Here is a 19,263-nt window from a genome sequence, read left to right on the forward strand (position 1 = left end):
CCACCTTCTGGAGCAGGGGGTCAGAACAGGCAAAAAGTGAAAGAAGTGAGACCTGAGGGCTGGGGTGAGATGCCATCGTTGCCGTCGTTGCCAGGTCAACGGAGGGGCGGCCCCTTGTCTGCGGGCCCACGGCCTGGGACCCCTCGGGGCAGCGGCAGCCCCCCAGGGACCACATTCTGCTGTCCTCTATGGCCCGATGATCTCCTCATCCGTAAAGGGCGGGCACGGGGCTCTGGGCGCTCAGAGTTGCAGACATGCCTCCCATCCTCTCTGCACTTCTCTGCCTTGGCCAGATGTGGAGGGCAGGAGGGGATGGCAGGAGAGCACGGGACGCCCACCCTCCCCCAGTTCACAGGAACCTCAGAGCTTGGGCAGCTCGAGGGCCAGGGATCCTGATGGGAAGAGAATCAGACCAGGCTTTCTCTGGCGAATCTCTCACTTCCAGGGCTATGTCTGGGCCAGAGGACCCTGAATGCTGCAGGTGGGTGCCTCTGGGTCTCCTGAGACCCATATCTCACTTGAGCCCTGAAAACTTGGTGGGGGTGAGGTGGGGGCTCTGTGATGCTGGTGAAACCTGGAAGGGCTCCTGACCTGAGCTGGGGAGTGAGGAGTGGGAGGTCCTGGGACTCACCCTCTGATATCCTTCCAGGGACTGTCCCCAAACCCACCATCTGGGCTGAGATTCTTTTGGGCAGCTTCAAAGTGCCCATGTGAATACGCTGAATGCAGAGTTGGAATGTGCAAGTGAGAACACAGACCGTCAAGAAGTATGCTACAGTTGGCCTGCACTATTTGGAGCTGGAAATGGCAATGCATCCCAGTATTCTTGCTTGCAAAACCCCATGGATGGCCGGCCTACCAGGGTATAGTCCAGGGGGTCAAAAAGACCAGACATGACTGAGCGACTTCACTTTCTTTCATTTCATTTTAAAATTTATTTATTTTACAGGTTTCATTTTCTAATGTTAATAATATATATATTTGATTGAAGTTAGTTGACTTACAGTGTTTTGGGTGCACAGTGAGGTGATTCAGTTATATATATACACATAGTGTTTTTCAGATTATTCTCCATTTTAGGTTATTACAAGATATTGACCATAGTTCTTGGTGCTATATGGCAAACCTTTGCTGCTTCTTGCATATCTGTTTTTTAATTGGAAAGTTAGCATTCTATTAATACTTCTGTTTAAAAATTTATGGTACATTCCACTTCAGAGGTACGCTACACTGAGAGTGAAAGGTTGATGCCAGACTCACACCATGGCCTCATTGAAACTACATGGAAAACAATGACAATGTGAACTGTGGGAAGAAATAGTGAGTCTCATTAGGTTACTGGCGGGCTTCCCTGGTGACTCAGAAGATAAAAATCCACCATAATGCAGTAGACTTGAGTTCGATCCCTGGCTTGGGAAACATCCCCTGGAGGTGGAACTGGCAATCCACCCCAGTATTCTTGCCCGGAGAATCCTCACTGACAGAGGAGCCTGGCGGGATGCAGCCCATGGGATCACAGGGAGTCAGACACAAATGAGCGACTAGGAAGGAGCACCATGCGACTGGTGGGAGGACAGATGACTGCAGCAGTCAGGGAGTTGATAACATGTACCATGCAGCGGGAGAGCCAACACCTCTGGCTCTGACTTCCTCTTGGATCTGTTCCTTCAGTTCTAAGCCTTGGGCTCTGCTGTCTGTGCTTACTCATGCTGGCTCTTTGGTAAAAGAACGTTGCCATGAGCTTGGAATAGAGGAGAACCCATTCTCAAGGCTGGAGAAGTCAATGGCAACACCCTCTAGTATTCGTGCCTGAAGAACTCCATGGACAAGGAGCCTGGTGGGCTACAATCGATAGGGTCGCAGAGTCGGACGTGACTGAGGGACTAAGACTATTCTCAAGGCTCTGGACTTGAAAGGTATGACACTTTCCCATTCATACAGAGATAAAAAGTTGGAGAACACACAGAAATTTTGTCTTGTTGGGGGCTTAGAGGGATATTATGATCAGTCCTACATGGAAAGTTTCTAGAACAAAGGATTCCAGTTTTAAAGTTTTCCACAGTGGAGTGGACGTAAGTATACTTATGGCTGATCTGTATTGATGTATGGCATAAGCCATCACAGTACTGTAATTGTCCTTTAATTAAAAATAAATCAAGGGGAAAACACGCTTGGAACAGGAATTCTCTGGTGGCCCAATGGTTGGAAATCTGCCTGCCCATGTAGGGGCCACAGGCCCGGTCTCGAGAATGGGAAGATTCCACATGCCTCGGGGCAGTTAAGCCCGTGGGCCACAAGCCAATGTGCCTGGAGCGGGTGCTCCACAACAAGAGAAGCCACAGCCATGAGAGCCCTGCTCACAGCAAAGATCTAAACAGACATTTCTCCGAAGAAGGCATACAGATGACTAACAAACACATGAAAAGATGCTCCACATCACTCATTATCAGAGAAATGCAAATCAAAACCTCAATGAGGTACCATTACACGCCAGTCAGGATGGCTGCTATCCAAAAGTCTACAAGCAATAAATGCTGGAGAGGTGTGCAGAAAAGGGAACCATCTCATACTGTTGATGGGAATGCAAACTAGTACATCCACTATGGAGAAGAGTGTGGAGATTCCTTAGAAAACTAGAAATAGAACTGCCATATGACCCAGCAATCCCACTCCTGGGCATACACACTGAGGAAACCAGAACTGAAAGAGACACGTGCACCCCAATGTTCATCACAGCACTGTTTGTAGCAGCCATGACATGGAAGCAACCTAGATGCCCATCAGCAGACGAATGGATAAGGAAGGTATGGTACACATACACAATGGAATATTACACAACCATTAAAAAGAACACATTTGAATCAGTTCTAATGAGATGGATGAAACTGGTGCCCATTATACAGAGTGAAGGAAGCCAGAAAGATAAACACCAATACAGGATACTAAAGCATATATATGAAATTTAGAAAGATGGTAATGATAACCTTATATGCAAGACAGAAAAAGAGACACAGATGTATAGAACAGACTTTTGGACTTTAGGGGAGAAAGCGAGGGTGGGATAATCTGAGACAACATCGAAACATCTATATTATCAAGTGTGAAACGGATCACCAGCCCAGGTTGGATGCATGACACAAGCGCTCAGGTCTGGTGCACTGGGAAGACCCAGAGGGATGGGATGCGGAGGGTCAGGATGGGGAACACATGTCAATCCATGGCTGATTCATGTCAATGTATGGCAAAACCCACTACAATATGTAAAGTAGTTAGCCTCCAATTAATAAAAATAAATGAAAAAAAAGAAAAAAGATTCATGCAAACCTTATGTTCATAGCAGCTCAATGTACAATAGCCAAGACATGGGAACAGCCTAGATGTCCATCAGCAGATGAATGGATAAAGAGGATGTTGAATATATGCCTATGCACACACACAATGAAATATTACTCAGACATTTAAAAAATGTTATCATGAGATTTTTTGCAGCATGGATGGACCTGGAGATTAACATAGTAAGTGAAGTAAGACACAAAGACAATTTTCATATGATATCACTCATATGAGGAATCTAAAAAAACATATAAATGCAACAGCAACAGACTCACAGACATAGAGAACAGGCTTGTTATTGCCAAGGAAGGAAGGATTGAGAGCTTGGGATTAGCAGATGAAATCTATTTATACATAAAATGCATAAACAGTGAGGACATACAGGATGACACAGGGGATTCTATTCAGCATCTTGCTGTAAATCATAATGGAAAAGAATACACTGGTCAAGCTGAATCCATCTGCTGCACAGCAGATATGAGTTATACTTCAAATTTTTTTTAATTAAAAAAAATTGTGGTTTATACATCTGCAATGAAAGAGTACTTGGCAGTAAAAATGCAGAAACTGAAACAACAAAGAATACAGATCAATTTTGAAGCATGATATTAAGTAAATAAAAGGAAATTTTAAGAACCCTGACTGTACTCACACTCCATTACATACATAGTAATGAAGAGGAGACTAGATTTATTACATAGGGAGCATAACTTTTCTAAGCATCCCCACTCCTAGCAAATTGGTACAGAATCACAGCCCTTACTGAGGTTCTATCATGTCCATGAAGAAATGCTGACCTGGGTGTGTGTCTGCCCTTGGAATGCTGAAACAGATGGAAAATTTTGTACTTTTTTGGAACTGATTGTTGAGGACATGTCCCTCACTCAAGCATTCTGGAGCTTGGAAGTCTCTCCTTTACACATTTTTGTGTACAAAGCAAGGTTGTCCACCTTTTCTGGCAAAATAATTCCACCCCCCAAAAAAACCCACAATTATCTTGCACACATTTTTTTGTGTGCACGTGTGGTCCTTGGATTGGCAAGAAAGATAGAGAGACAGAGAGAGTGTGTGTGTGCAAAGTTTCCACTCATAGTCAGGAAATAATTTCAGATGAAAAGAATAGTCAGGGGAAGACAAATATCACATAATATCACTTATTGGAGACATCTAAGAAAATGAACTTATTTACAAAACAGAATCACAGAGAATGAACTTCTGGTTACCAGGTGGGATGGTGGGTGTGGGGAGGGATAGATTGGCATTTTGGCTTTGACATATACACACGGCTATACTTAAAATGGATGACCAACAAGGACCTATTGGATAGCACAGGGAACTCTGCTTAATATTCCATAACTAGTTAAATGGGAAAAGAATTTGAAAAACAATAGACACATGTCTGTGTATAACTGAATCACCTTGTTGTACGCCTGACACTAGCAGTTAGTTTCTTAATCACCTATGCTCCACCTCAGAATTTTTACAAAATGTTCAAAGACTCATAATACACATGTTTCCTTCTCCTTTAAGAATGCAGAATCAAAGTCTCTATTAATGAGTCCTTAATTGACAACCTGCACTGAGCCTGAAATACAATGTGGGCACCTGTGATTTCTGTTCTGCAAAGAGTTAAGGTTAATGATATTTATCATGAGCTTGGGGAAAGTATCCTGCATGATAAAACTGGATTTCTTCAGAAGGGCTATCTTTCTTATGAAGATCATCTTTTAAAGCATTTTTATTTTATCAGGGCAACATACGATCTCTTATGTAAAGGCATGAGGGGATTGCTGGAATTCTTGGATATTTTGGTTGAGGATATATATAAACTATAGTTGTTTTCTCTGCACTGAACCCCATGGATTGTTTTATAGAGAATGAGTAGCAACATGTCAACCAGGAAAATGAATTCCAGGTTACATGATTGGAAAAAAAATTCTTTTAAATTCAGGAGCAGAGAGGCCTTAGAAATCTTTGCTGAAAATAAATCAGTGTGGTTTTCTTTTTTCTTCTGTGGTTACCATTAGACAGTAAGCAGTTAGTAAGCCTGCACATTTTTTTTTTTTTTTTTTTTTTTTGGTCGGGGGCTGGGCTTCATGGCTCCGAGGATCTCATCTTAGTTCCCCAACCAGGGACTAAATTTGGGCGTTCAGCAGTGAAGTCAGGGAGTAGACATGGACTACCAGGGAATTCCCAGACCTGCACAACTGAAGTAGAACCCGTCATCAAAAGAAGGAAAGGATCTGAGTCAATCTTTCTTCAAACAAGATATTCAGAGAAACTAAGCCTCTCAGGTGTTAAAGAATCTGCCTGCAATGCAGGACACCTGGGTTTGATTCATGGGTTGGGAAAATCCCCTGGAGAAGGAAATGGCAACTCTTGCCAGTATTCTTGCGAGGGAAATCCCTTGGACAGAAAACACAGTGGGATACAATCCATGGGTTCACCAGAGTTGGACATCACTTTACAACTAAACCACCGCCACCAACATGGTATACACTGAATCACCGTTACTACTTCATGAGGCAGCAAGACCTGTTCAAATCCTCCTACGTCCATAGTGTTCAGGGAAACAAAAAGTGATGCTCGGGTCACGAGGCCTGCTCAGTGACAAGGCTGAGACAGACTTCCATCCCTGGCGTGAGAAGAGGCTGCCCATCATCCCCTGTGACATGCACCAGGCTGACTGTACCAACAACACTGCCCGCCTTCCGCATCCTGTGACTCGGTCAGCTTTGCTTAGTCCTGCCTCCTGCCTCACAGAAGCAGAGCCATGTGGCCACACTCCTCAGCCTCCTGAGTCTCGGTAAGTCTGTAAAGACACGGTAGGAGAGGTTTATGGTGGAAAGCGGGGGTCTCCACAGCACTGACAAGGTTCCCTGGATGAGCTTGCAAGGAGCGTGGGGTCCATTGGGACAAGCCATCTCTGACGGGCTTTTCCTTCTAAGATTCTCTGTGAGTCTGAGGATCTGGGCAGCTGTGGGTGAGTCCTCCCCATCCCTTATTTCTGTGTTCAGCACAGCAGTCGGGGCTGAGGCAGATGACACGGGGGGCAGGGTGAGACCCCTGTCAGTACAGTGAGACCCATGTGCCCTGTGGATTCCAGGTCCTCCTATTGGCCTTGATACTCACCTTCACTCTCCCCAGAGGTTAGCCCAGCTCTGGACTCTGGACCTGAATGGACAGTGTGAAGTCTGGGAGCTGAGAGCTGAGGCCCTGAGTGCCATTTCTATCATCAGAGGGAGGCAAGCGGCTGCAGCCCACAGACCCCTCTCTCACACGGTGGCAACTCCAACCAGCCACTCACAACAGGATGCAGGACCGCCCGCTAGAGCTGACCCCAGAGGAGGGGCTGGGCATCAGGCAGGGCCACCTGGACCTCGTCCCACATTTGATGGAGGCTAGCTAACAAAGGAGCGGGGTTCGTGGTTTCCTTCCTGCTTTTCAGCCAAGTGGATTTTTCTCTTCTTAGTTGTGTTACTGTTAGTTACTCAGTCGTATCCGACTCTTTGCGACCCCATGAACTGGAGCTCACCAGGCTTCTCTGACCATGGGGTTCTCCAGGCAAGAATACTGGAGGGGGTTGCCATTTCCTTGCCCAGGGGATCTTGCCAGCGGAGAGATTGTACCCTGATCTCCTGCATTGCAGGAATATTCTGTACCGTTTGAACTACAACAAATGCAACAGGGAAGTCCTTTCACTTTTTTTCCATGCATCAATTTCTCTGTGGTGTTTTCTTTAGCCTGCATCATGCAGCTTGCAGGATCTCAGTTCCCTGATCAGGGATCAACCCGGGCCCTTGGTAGAGAAAGTGCTAATTCCTAACGACTGGACTCACAGGGAATCCCCAGTGTTTTGTGTTTTGAGAGAAAGGTTATCAACATTTTGTCAACCCAAAGAATGATACTTCTCCTGAGAAGAATCACCTTTGAGAATCATATTCTTAGAATCTCCATGATGTCCATCCTGGGGTGACTGTGTCCCTGTCTGTCCCCAAGCCCTAGATATTCTTGAGCATCAAGATGATGCAGTTTAGGGGAGGAGAGCTGGAAATATTGAAAGGGACGTGCCCATGAGGGCAGGGGGGAGGTGACACTGATCCTATTTTCTTCTCAAAGCCTGTGCCTCCATCTCTCCTAGGTGCATATGGGAAGCCCTCTTTGTCAGCCTGGCCAAGCCCCGTGGTTCCCTTAGGACAGACTGTGACTTTTCGGTGTCACTCCAATTCTCCACTTAAGAGATTCAGACTGTTCAAAAGAGGTGGGACCAGTTTGCCTGAGCTGCAGGGACATCATGTAAACACCTGTACCCTTGGCCCAGTGACGAGAGAACATGCCGGGTCCTACACGTGTTTTGGAGGCTACCATTACCCACAGAGTGACCCCCTGCAGATGGTGGTCACAGGTAGGAGGGGTCCAGCCAGCCCGAGATGGCCGAGCCCGCAGGCAATCCTACCCTAGGTCCACATGCCAGTGCACCCAAGGCTACTGAGGATTCCCAGTCAGGAGCGAACCAGTGAAAGAGAACCCACTCTGAGAGTTTAAACTCGGGGTGTGGAATAGATGGATGGGGTGCCCCAGCACAGGAAGGAGGAGCATCCCTCGGCATTAGTTCGACAGGATGCGGCCACTGCCTGCCAGCAGGGAGGATGGGAACGACTGATCCAGCACCTGCCACCCAGTGGAGAGCTGTAGTCCCCTGTGAAGGAGCTGGAGACCCAGGGAGGAGTCTCAAAAATGTCTCCAGAGGCATGAGGTGGGGTCACAGATGGGATCCATTTTTCCTCCACTGCCTTCCCCATGATGCGAGTCATCATCCAAGTTATAAGTGATGTATGTGATGGAAGACAGGGTATGCATCGTCAGAACCACCCCAGTCCCTCAAACGCAAATTAGAGATGGAAAGAGGCTGATAGTATGGCAACCCACTCCATTATTCTCGCCTGTAGAGTCTCATGGACAGAGGAGCCTGGCGGGCTACAGTCCATGGGGTCCCATAGAGTCAGACAGGACTGAAGCAACTGAGTATGCATGCATGAAGCTGAGAGCAGATTCAACAGCTAAAGAGTTTAGAATAAGCACAGAGGAAGCTGGAGGTCTTGAGCACAGAGAAACAGAAAAGCATAAGCGAGAGCAAGAGAACAAGGCTAGAGAGAATGCAACAGGACAGACAGGAAGGGTAATTGGCTCTGCTGGTTCACGGGGACATTTTTCACACCTTCAGATGTCAGCAGAAGCGCTGAGGTGGGGTGACCACTGAAGCTCACAACTTCTTTGCTCCTAGGTGTGTTCATAGAACCATCCATCTCAGCCCACCCAGGCCACCTCGTGCAGGAGGGAAGGAATCTGACCCTTCACTGTCAATCACAGGTGTTGTTTGACAAGTTTATCCTGCACCAGAAAAATAGCACAGGGCATTTCCAGACATGTGGAGAGACGTTCACGGGCGGGCATGCCTCAGCTGACTTCTCCATTGGCCCCATGACCTTGTGGAGTGCGGGCACCTACCGATGCTATGGCTCTCTCAGCCACTACCCCTATGTGTGGTCAGCCCCCAGCGACCCCGTGGACATCGTGTTGACAGGTGAGTGTGCCCAGATCAGTCCCCTCTGCTGTCTGTGTCACAGAAGGTCTGGTGTCCAGTCCAGCATCAGTACCGGGAGATAATGACAGGCATGCAGAGTTGATCACATACTCAGGAATGGGAACAAACCAGAGAGAGAGGAGGTGTGAACACGGAAGGGAAATGAGAACAGAGCACCTGCCATGTGCCAAAGAGAAGACACAGCTGGTGACAGAGTGAAGCAGCAAGAACGTGAAAGAACGAGCAATGGAAAAAAATGTACCAGAGCAGGGACCCGGGCAGTTCCCAGCTCAGGCAGCCAATGATGGTTGGTTAAGGGGCTGGTTTCCTGCCTTCACGTCAGAGCTCCCTTCCTCTGTCAGGAGCACTGTGGTACCAGACGCCCTTGCAGTCTGGCCCCTGGGTGGTCAGGACGGAGGTTGACACCTTGAAGTTGCTCAGCTTTGTGGTCTAAAGCATCCTTCTGCACAAAGAGGAAGGAGGTGTCCCTGCCAACTCTCCCCACTATGGAGTCCCTTCCAGCCCCTGGGAGTGGGCAGAGCAGCACTGAACACTCCCTCAAGTTTGAAGTGGTCTAAATGCAATGAGATTCTGGCAATTTCCCAGCCATTATGTCTGTTTCTGGGTCAGTACCATGTTTTCTGATGGTCCCAGCAGAACCTAGTAGGTTCCGTCTTTCAAGAGAACCCCACATCATATTGATTTTTGAAGTATATTTTTTATTTTTGTTGAAGTCTAGTTGATTTTTGATCTTGCTAATTCCTGTTGTAGATAAGACTGATTTAGTTGTTCATATACATATATTACTTTTCAGAGAAAGAAGAGTAAATGACAGTCCATTATTAAAATTATGTTTGAATTTTTCCCTGTGCTGGTTATTCGTTGCTGTGGGGCTTTCTGTCCTGGTGGTGGCCGGGCTTCTCATGCAGTGCTTCTCTTGTTGCACACTTCGGGCTTTAATCCTCTATTTAGGACTTGAGTTACTCAATGCTCTAAGATCAAGGTCTCCTCCTTCCAGGTCTGTCCAAGAAACCCTCTCTCTCAGCCCAGGGGGGCCCCGTGATGAAGTCAGGAAAGAGTGTGACTTTGCTCTGCAGCTCCAAGCGCGTCTTTCACCAGTTTCTTCTTCTCAGGGAGGGGAAGAACCTTGGGCGCCTGCCCGCTGGAGGGCGAGACCCTCGAGGAGCACTCCAGGCAGCGTTCCCTCTGGGTCCTGGGACCCCAGCCCACAGCGGGGTCTACAGGTGCTACGGCTCCTTCAATCACTCTCCCTACAAGTGGTCAGACTCCAGCGACCCCCTGCTCCTGTCTGTCACAGGTGAGGAACCCTTTCCGGGCCCTGCTGCTTTCTTGTTTCTGTTCAGTCGATAAGTTGTGTCCAACTCTTTGTGATCACGTGGACTGCAGCATGACAGACTCCTGTGTCCTCACTATCTCCCCTTCGTGGATCACAGCCTTGTCATGATGAAGCTACTTGTGTAACTCAGTGAAGCTATGAGCCATGTTGTGCAGGGCCGCCCAAGACTGACGGATCATAATGAAGAGTTTTGGAAAAATATGGTTCCCTGGAGGCGGAAATGGCAACTCACTGCACTCTTCTTGTTTCCAGAGCGCTAAGAAGTGTCCCGTGCTTTACAATGCACTAAATTACATTGCATTGGCCAAGAAGTCCGTTTGGCTTTTTCCATAACATGTTACTATATCACTGAGTTCTGTCTCAAGGGCCCTGTGCTGGTGTCTGGGGAGCCTTAGGACTTGTGGAGAAATGGAGGCAATGAGAACCAGAGAGGAAGAGAGATGGTAGATGGCATCTCAACCCGCTTCCACCTCCTGTTTCGGTGCTCCTCATCAGAGTCCTGTCTATCCAGGCAAATGAAGAAAAGGGTCAGGGTAGACCCAGGAGGAAGAGAGGCTGGCTTGATTTGGGAAGATCAGAGATTGCATCCGCCCCTTGCTCTTAGTGTTCTCCCAGAAGCACATCTGAGACACAGGTCATTTCCCAGATAAGGAGCATCGATACTCATTCCCGGAGCAGAGAGAATGTCTCTTGCTTACAACTGTCTTTCACCCCCAGGCATATCATTCCCGCATCATTCTACCATCACTTCTCCAGGATGGAGGGTCTACTCAACACATTCACAGGGAGGGACCAGGAGCTCTCCCCTCCCCCTTCAGTGTTCTGGGGGATGACAGAGTAAGGACAGGCAGGAGGTCGTTTCAGAAAGTATAGTCCTCATTCAGTGGGTATGAGGAAAATTACCTGCTCACCCTTCTGTCTGTTTCCCCCTAGGATCCAATACAAGTACTTGCCCATCAACCATGGATCCACACACCACAGAAGGTAAGCAAGATGGACTCCTATCTCAACAAATTTCTGAGAAGACAGAGGGTTCCTGTGTGAGTGTTGGTTCTACCACCTCCCATTTCTGTGATTTGGGCTCCTCAACATCCTTGTGTTGTCAGCATTTGAGATCATGGTCTGTATTAGAGCCAGAGGGGGCATTGAGTTTCTCATGCTCTGGGACTGGGATTTTCTAAATTGAAGAAAGCGAGAGAGAGTGACTTGACCCCATGCTTAAGGGAGATGCTTATCCTCCCTCCACCAGTATTTGGGATCCGATGGCATTGGACAAGCAGAGAATTTTAGGGAGCACGTTAAAAATGGTCTATTTCTCTGTTAGTGTTTTATGAACAAAACATTCCACAGTTCAGAAATATAAGTTTCATTTATTCTTGAGGATTCCATTCCATGTATATGTTGATGGAGGGGGATATGTATTGAGGATTAAAGAAGTCCTATTCATGCGAAAATATCATGCCTTGTCATGCGGGCAGCAGAGAAAATCTGTATCAATGCCTGGGGGACCTTGGTTCAGACCTCTGCTGGTCTGCACAGCCTCTTTACTTTATCCCCTGCTAGCATCTCTCCTGGAGGCTTTGGTACCTGCTGGGAAGTGGAGACCATAACTGATCAGGTTGAGAGCTTCTGACACACTCTGACACAAGGATACAAAAAATCCTGTGTGTAGGGGCATGGTGTATAAAACCAAAAACCAAACCTTCTGCCATTCGCTTGTTGGCAGAAGCACGGCTTCCTCAAGGCCACTCCAGCCAGCTGCACCTTCTCCTTAGGCTCTTCTTGGCCTTCATCTATACCAGCATCCTCCTCGCTGTTCTTCTCTGTCACTGGTTACCCAACAAGTAAGTATGAAGAGCCAAATTGTCATTGGTGTTCTAGGCAAAAACATAAGTCTGAAGGAGGGAAGCATAGTGTCATCTGACCCAGGGGGAGGTGGGCTCAGAGCAGAGAATGGCATTTTCACTTCCTGTAGGTTAAGAACTGATTTCCATTGTTGTATCCCCTGAGGGAATATCGTCCAGAAAATCATGGAACCCTGTTCTTAATATGAAAATATGTGTTCATTTATTTTTGTCTGCAGCAGGTCTTGGCAGCAGCATGGGGGATCTTAATTGTGGTGCTGGGGTGTGGTTCAAGGCTCCGGATCTCTCGGGCTCAGCAGTTGCAGCCTGTGGGGCTTAGCTCCTTCACAGCACATGGCTTCTCGGTTCTCCCACCAGGGACAGAACCGACAGTCTCTGCACTGAAAGGAGCACTCTTTATCCCCGGCCACCAGGGACGCTCCAAGCCCCGTTCTTCGCTCCAGCCACAGCCGTCTGTTCTTGTGCCCTTTATGATCTTGGGAATCTGCTGATATGCATTAGAGGATGGTCCATAACAGAAGACGTAGGATGGGCTCGGAGTGTTTGCACAGGTTCCAGAGAGAGTCCGTCAGTGGCTGGGCTTGAATATGGGATTTATTTTTTTTTTTTAAGTGAAGTAGACAGGCTCAGCAACCTGGGGCACACCCAGGCCTTTTCCTGGCTTTGATGTCCCCACCAAAGATACGGAGATCTAGAAGAATCGCCCCCAACCTAAGATCCTTGACCCTCTTCCATTTGCAGATGTTGCAATCATGGAAGGAGAGCCCAAGGAAGACAGAACAGTGATCAGCAAGGTAGCCCTCCCTGCCCAAACCCTTGCCATAGCCCGAGCCCCTCCAATGCCCAATGCCCCAGCCTTCAAAGATCACGTCTCAGTCCATCAGTCACATTTCCTTCCTCTCAGGACTCTCCAGCAGAAGACGTGATATATGCCCCCTTGGACCATGGGACCCTCTCTGAGAGATTGTTCACCCCCACTCCCCTGAGCCCCATGCACCTCTCTGCTGATCCCAGTATCTATGAGGAATTCGATGTAAACCAAGACCATGCTGAGCCCTGACCTGCCCCATCCTTGAGCACGCAGAATGTTATAAAAAAAAGACTGGATCTCTTTTGAAAGGGCTTCCTCCGTGGATACTCCTCCTCCTGCAAAGCGGCCCAGCAGCTCTGAGGTGAAGAGTGGAGTCCAAGAATTATAGGATCGTCTTCAGAAATCTCACAACCTATTAGCAATCCCCTGGCTATTCTAGTGCTCTGTTTTAAGTATCAAATCGTTGGGAAGATGTTATTATAATCAATTGCACATACTGGGTAGCTTGCCATGATCATCCGACTTTTTCTACAATTCCAGGAAAGCATAGAAATTTGCAAGTTGAGCCTTCAAATTATTCAGTTTAGAATAATAGAAAGCCAATTAAAGAAAACACCTCTGTTCATTAATAGTTTACAAGGATGAACGTATTTACATGTCAGAAGGTGACTTGTAGACTTAGAGAACAAACTTAGAGTTACAGAGGGGAAGGATGGGGGGAAGAGATTGGAAGTAAAGATTGACATGTGAACACTGCTATATTTAAAACAAAATGCTTTCCATGAAGCAACAATAAAAGCAACGCAAGTTGGCAAAATAAAAAGCTGAATTATATTCTGTTTGGCATAGCCAATATGGTGCCACTAGCCATAGGAGGCTGCGTGTGTGCGTGCTAAGTCGATTCAGTCATGTGCGACTCGTTGCGACCCCGTGGACCGTGTGTAGCTCGCTAGGCTCCTCTCTGCATGGGATTCTCCAGGCAAGAATCGTGGAGTGGGTTGCCATTCCCTTCTCGAGGGGATCTTCTTGACCCAGGCATCGAACCCACATCTCTCATGTCTCTTGCATTGGCAGGTGGATTCTTTACCACTGAGCCACCGGGGAACACCTCAACTTTTTCCCAGCTGTGGGCACTGAGACTGCGGGCGTTCCAGGGGTAGAAACAGGACAAGATCCCCCTCAGTCTGGATCTGCACTGGCCGATAAAGTACTTACCCAGCCAGCTGGCACAGACACTGACTCTACACGTGTATGAAGTAAAGCGTCCAGTTCTTTAGTCACACCCACCAGGTTTCAAGTGCTCAGTAGCGTCCTGTGGCCAGGTGCCAGGGTGCTGGACAGAGCAGATGTTTAAAAAGTCCTCTCATCACCGAGAATTCTACTGCACATTCCATTCCAGATCACTGAGGGTCTGCACAGGGAACACTAGCCCCAAGGAGGCTTTGCATGTGTTGTGTGAATCCATCAATATTTGCGCATTTTGTCTTTTTTGCTTCTTGTCACCAAAGCCAAGGATTTGAGAATCTTGTCTCTTTTAAGTTATCAACTGGGTCACAGTGTGGCTTGGCTCACCTAAGCGGAGGGATGAAGAGCATAACACCATGAGGAAGCCGGTGTGAAGTGAGCTGGCAAATGGGGTGAAGATCACACTCCAGGCCTTAGTTGCTCATTGAGCTGTCTGTGTGTGATGTCTCTCCTGGCTTAGAACTAAACCGCCCAAGAATTCTTTCACCAAGAAATGTCAGGATCACTAGAAGTGTGACAAGCTGGGCTTCTGTGTTACTACTATCACTGTGTCCATTTTTTTCCCTAATTTTCCTCTTTCTGCCTTTAAGTGCTGGTACCAGATATCAGGATCTTCATTTTTTTGAATGTTCACAATGTAGACATGAACCCCAGTTATTCTCATATTTCTGTTTAAAAAAAAAAATTGAATGGTACCATCTATGCCAGCCTTCTGCTGAATCTGAGTTCTTCAACCACCTACAGAAATGGATTTACCTGGATCATGGGTGCATTTCTGCTGTGTGACACCAATGCTTGTTACAGAGTAGGTCCTCTGCAATAATTTATGAACTTACTGATGATCAGAAGGAAATTCCATTTCTGGAGGGGACTGGGAAAATCAAGTTCTGAGTCCTCCTTGGACCCAAGCTGTGACAGCTGATACAGGACGAGAACCTGAGTTCCTGGAGCAGGGGTTCAGACCAGGCAGAAAGAGGTGAGACGTCAGATGTGGGCTGAGATGCCTTCTGAGCCTTGCCTGTAGATATCAGAGCTGGGTCCCTAGAGGGGTCACCCCCTTGCCTTTGTCGAACGCCGTGGGAACCCCGAGGGGTGGCGGCAGACCCCCAGGGACCACATCCTGTTTGTCCTCTAGGGCCCCATGGTCTCCTCATCTTTACGGGGTGGGGTCAGGCGCACCTGGGCACTCAGAGCTGCAGACATGCCTCCCATCCTCCCTTCGCTTCTCTGTCTCAGTCGGTTGTGGAGGGCAGGGAGGGGTCAGCAGGAGGGCACAGGACACCCACCTTCCCCCGGTTCATGGGAACCTCAAGTCTTGGACAGCGGGAGGGACCAGGGATACTGACGGGAAGAGAATCAGCCCAAGCTGTCACTGGCAAATCTCTCACTTCCATGGCTGAGTCTTGGCCAGAGGACCCCGAACCCTGAAAGCAGGTCCTCCCGGGTGTCCTGGGACCATGTCTCATTTGAGCCCTAGAAACTCGGTGGGGGGTGAAGTGGGGGCCCTGGGATGCTGGTGAAACGTGGAAGGGCTCCTATGCTGAGCTGGGGAGTGAGGAGTGGGGAGGTCCTGGGACTCAGCCTCTGACTTCCTTCCAGGGAATTTCCACAAACCCACCATCTCAGCTGAGACTCTTTCAGGCAGCTTCAGAGTGCCCATGTGAATACACTGTATGCAGAGTTGGAATGTGCAAGTGAGAACACAGACCATCAGTGAGTATGATGCAGCTGGCCTGCACTATTTGGGGCTGTAAAGGCAACGTATTACAGTATTCTTATCTGCAAAATCCCATGGATGCGGGGCCTGCCAGGTGATAGTCCAGGGGGTCAAAAAGAGCCAGACATGCCTGAGCGACTTCACTTTCTTTCATTTCATTTTAAAATTTATTTTACAGGTTTCATTTTCTAACTTTCATAATATATATATTTGAGTGAAGTTAGTTGACTTACAGTGTTTCGGGTGCATAGTAAGATGATTCAGTTATAAATACCCGTGGTATTTTTCAGATTATTTTCCATTTTAGGTTATTACAAGATATTGACTATAGCTCTTGGTTCTATATGGTAAACCTTTGTTGCTAGTTGCATATCTATCTTTTTAATTGGAAAGTTCGCATTCTATTCATACTTCTGTTTAAAAATTTATGGTACATTCCACTTCAGAGTTACGCTACACTGATAGTGAAAGGTTGATGCCAGACTCCCACCATGGTCACATTGAAACTAACTGGAAAACAATGGCAATGTGAACCGTGGGTAGAAATAGTGCGTCTCCTTATGTTACTGGTGGGCTTCCCTGGTGACTCAGAAGATAAAAATCCACCATAATGTAGTAGACCTGAGTTCGATCAGTGGCTTGGGGAAGATCCCCTGGAGGAGAAACTGGCAACCCACCACAGTATTCTTGCCTGGAGAATCCCCACCAACAGAGGAGCCTGGCGGGATGCAGCCCATGGGATCACAGGGAGTCAGACACAACTGAGCGCCTAGGCAGAAGCACCATGTGACTGCTGGGAGGACAGATGACTGCAGCAGTCGGGGAGGTGATAACACTTACTATTCAAAGGAAGAGCCACACACCTCTGGATCTGACTTCCTCATGGATCTGTTCCTTCAGCTCTAACCCTTGGGCTCTGCTGTCTGTGCTTGCTCATGCTGGCTCTTTGGTAGAAGAACATTGCCATGACTTTGGAATAGAGGGTAACCCATTCTCAAGGCTGGAGAAGTCAATGGCAACACACTCTAGTATTCTTGCCGGGAGAACTCCATGGACAGGAGCCTGGTGGCCTACAATCGATAGGGTGGCAGAGTCGGACGTGACTGAGGGACTAAGACCGTTCTCAAGGCTCTGGACTTGAAAGGTATGACATTTTCCCATTTGCACAGCGATAAAAATTTGCAGAACAGACAGAACCTTTTGTCTTGCTGGGGGCTTAAAGGGATATTATGACCAGACCTACATGGAAAGCTTCGAGAATAAAGGATTCCAGTTTAAAGTTTTCCACAGTGGAGTGGATGTAAGCATACCTATGGCTGATCTGTGTTGATGTATGGTAGAAGCGATCACCGTACTGTAATTGTCCTTTAATTAAAAATAAATAGGGGGAAAAAAACCGTGGAACCGGAATTCTCTGGTGGTCCAATGGTTGGACATCTGCCTGCCCATGTAGGGGACACAGGCCCGGTCTCGAGAATCGGAAGATTCTACATGCCTCTGGGCAGTTAAGCCCGTGGGCCACAAGCCCATGTGCCTAGAGTGGGTGCTCCGCAACAAGAGAAGTCACAGCAATGAGAGCCCTGCACACAGCCAAGAGCAGCCCCCCTTCCCGCAACTAGAGAAAGCCTGTGCCCAGCGACAAAGACCCAGCACAGCCATTAGTTAATTAATTGAAAGTTGGCAACAGCCAGCTATACCTGCTCCCCTTTTAGAGTGTGTGTGTGTGTGTGTGTGTATCTCTGTGTGTGTTTGTGTGTGTGAAAGTGTGAGTTCACAGGTAGGTATTTAACCTGTCTTTTTCTTTCCTCTGCTAGGAATTTTCTTCCCCTTGGGCTACAGTTATTTTACATTCAGTAAACACTGTTTGACCATCCCTCCTCTTCAAAAAAAGCACCTCTAACACTGATAAGATGATTTCTGGGGCAAAAGTACAGAATCTGGTTCGTCTACTGGCTTTCCAAATAAAGTCATTATTCCTTTCCTGAAGACCTCATCACTCTGCCCAATGACAAGCAACAATAGGTTGGACTCAGAGCACATTCATCAGACATTGGCAGAGGTGTCATTCATTTTAGACTATATCGGAATATGTCACTCTCACAATTGCTATCTGTGGTCTAAAGGAAGTAATTAGCCTCCAACTAATAAAAATAAATGAAAAAAAAATAAGGAAGATATGCAGATGGCCAACAGGCATATGAACAGGTGCTCAGCATTGCTCATTAGTAGAGAAAGGCCAACTGACACTGCAATGAGGTGCCACCTCATACCGATCAGAATGGCCATCATTAAGCAGTTGATGAATAATAGGTGCTGGAGAGCATGAGGGGAAGAGGGAAACCCTCTTACACTGTTGGGGGAGTGTAAGCTGGTTCAGCCACTGTGGAAAACAGTATGAAAGTTCCTCAAAAAAACTAAATACTGAACTTCCATATGATCCAACAATTCCAGTCCCGAGCATATACCTGGAAAAAAACTATGCCTTTAAAAGATTTGAAACAAAGGGAGAAGAACCAAATTAACAAAGTTGGAAATGAAAATAGAGAGATCACAACAGAAAACACTGAAACACAAAGGATCATAACAGACGACTACCAGCAGCTCTATGCCAATAAAATAGACAGCTTGGAAGAAGTAGACAAATTCTTACAAAAGTATAACTTTCCAATACGGAACCAGCAAGAAATAGAAGATCTTAACAGACCCATCACAAGCATGGAAATCAAAACCGTAATCAGAAATTTTCCAGCATACAAAAGCCCAGGACCACATGGCTTCACAGCTGAATTCTACCAAAAATTTAGAGAAGAGCTAACACCTATCTTACTCAAGCTCTTCAAGAAAATTGCAGAAGGTAAACTTTCAAACTCATTCTATGATGCCACCATCACCCTAATTCCAAACCAGACAAAGATGCCACCAAAAAAGAAAACTACAGGCCAATATCACTGATGAACATAGGTGCAAAAATCCTTAACAAAATTGTAGCAAACAGAATCCAACAACATATTAAAAAGATCATACATCATGACCGAGTGGACTTTGTCCCAGGAATAAAAGGATTCCTTAACATCTGCAAACCAATCAATGTAATACAACACATTAACAAACTGAAAGATAAAAACCATATGATTATCTCAGTAGATGCAGAAAAAGCCTTTGAGAAAATTCAGCATCCATTTATGATAAAAAAAAAAAAAAAACAACAACCCTCCAGAAAGCAGGAATAGAAGGAACATACCTCAACATCATAAAAGCTATATATGACAAACCCACAGCAAACATTATCCTCAATGGTGAAAAATTGAAAGCATTTCCCCTAAAGTCAGGAAGACAAGGGTGCCCACCCTC

General features: G+C 46.9%; 1 protein-coding gene across 1 annotated transcript; it reads left to right on the forward strand.

The window, feature by feature from the left end:
* The first annotated feature begins 196 nt into the window (after window positions 1-196).
* On the forward strand, window positions 197-13,199 carry LOC136157686 (putative killer cell immunoglobulin-like receptor like protein KIR3DP1). Its single transcript, XM_065919491.1, has 11 exons — window positions 197-211; window positions 6,097-6,143; window positions 6,282-6,316; window positions 7,475-7,738; window positions 8,618-8,917; window positions 9,936-10,235; window positions 11,208-11,258; window positions 12,001-12,118; window positions 12,583-12,590; window positions 12,881-12,933; window positions 13,044-13,199. The coding sequence occupies exons 1-11, from the start codon at window positions 197-199 to the stop codon at window positions 13,197-13,199; spliced, it is 1,347 nt and encodes a 448-aa protein (XP_065775563.1).
* The last annotated feature ends 6,064 nt before the right edge of the window (window positions 13,200-19,263 follow it).

This window comes from Muntiacus reevesi, chromosome 2, assembly GCF_963930625.1.
Source record: "Muntiacus reevesi chromosome 2, mMunRee1.1, whole genome shotgun sequence".
Classification (NCBI taxonomy): Eukaryota; Metazoa; Chordata; class Mammalia; order Artiodactyla; family Cervidae; genus Muntiacus; species Muntiacus reevesi.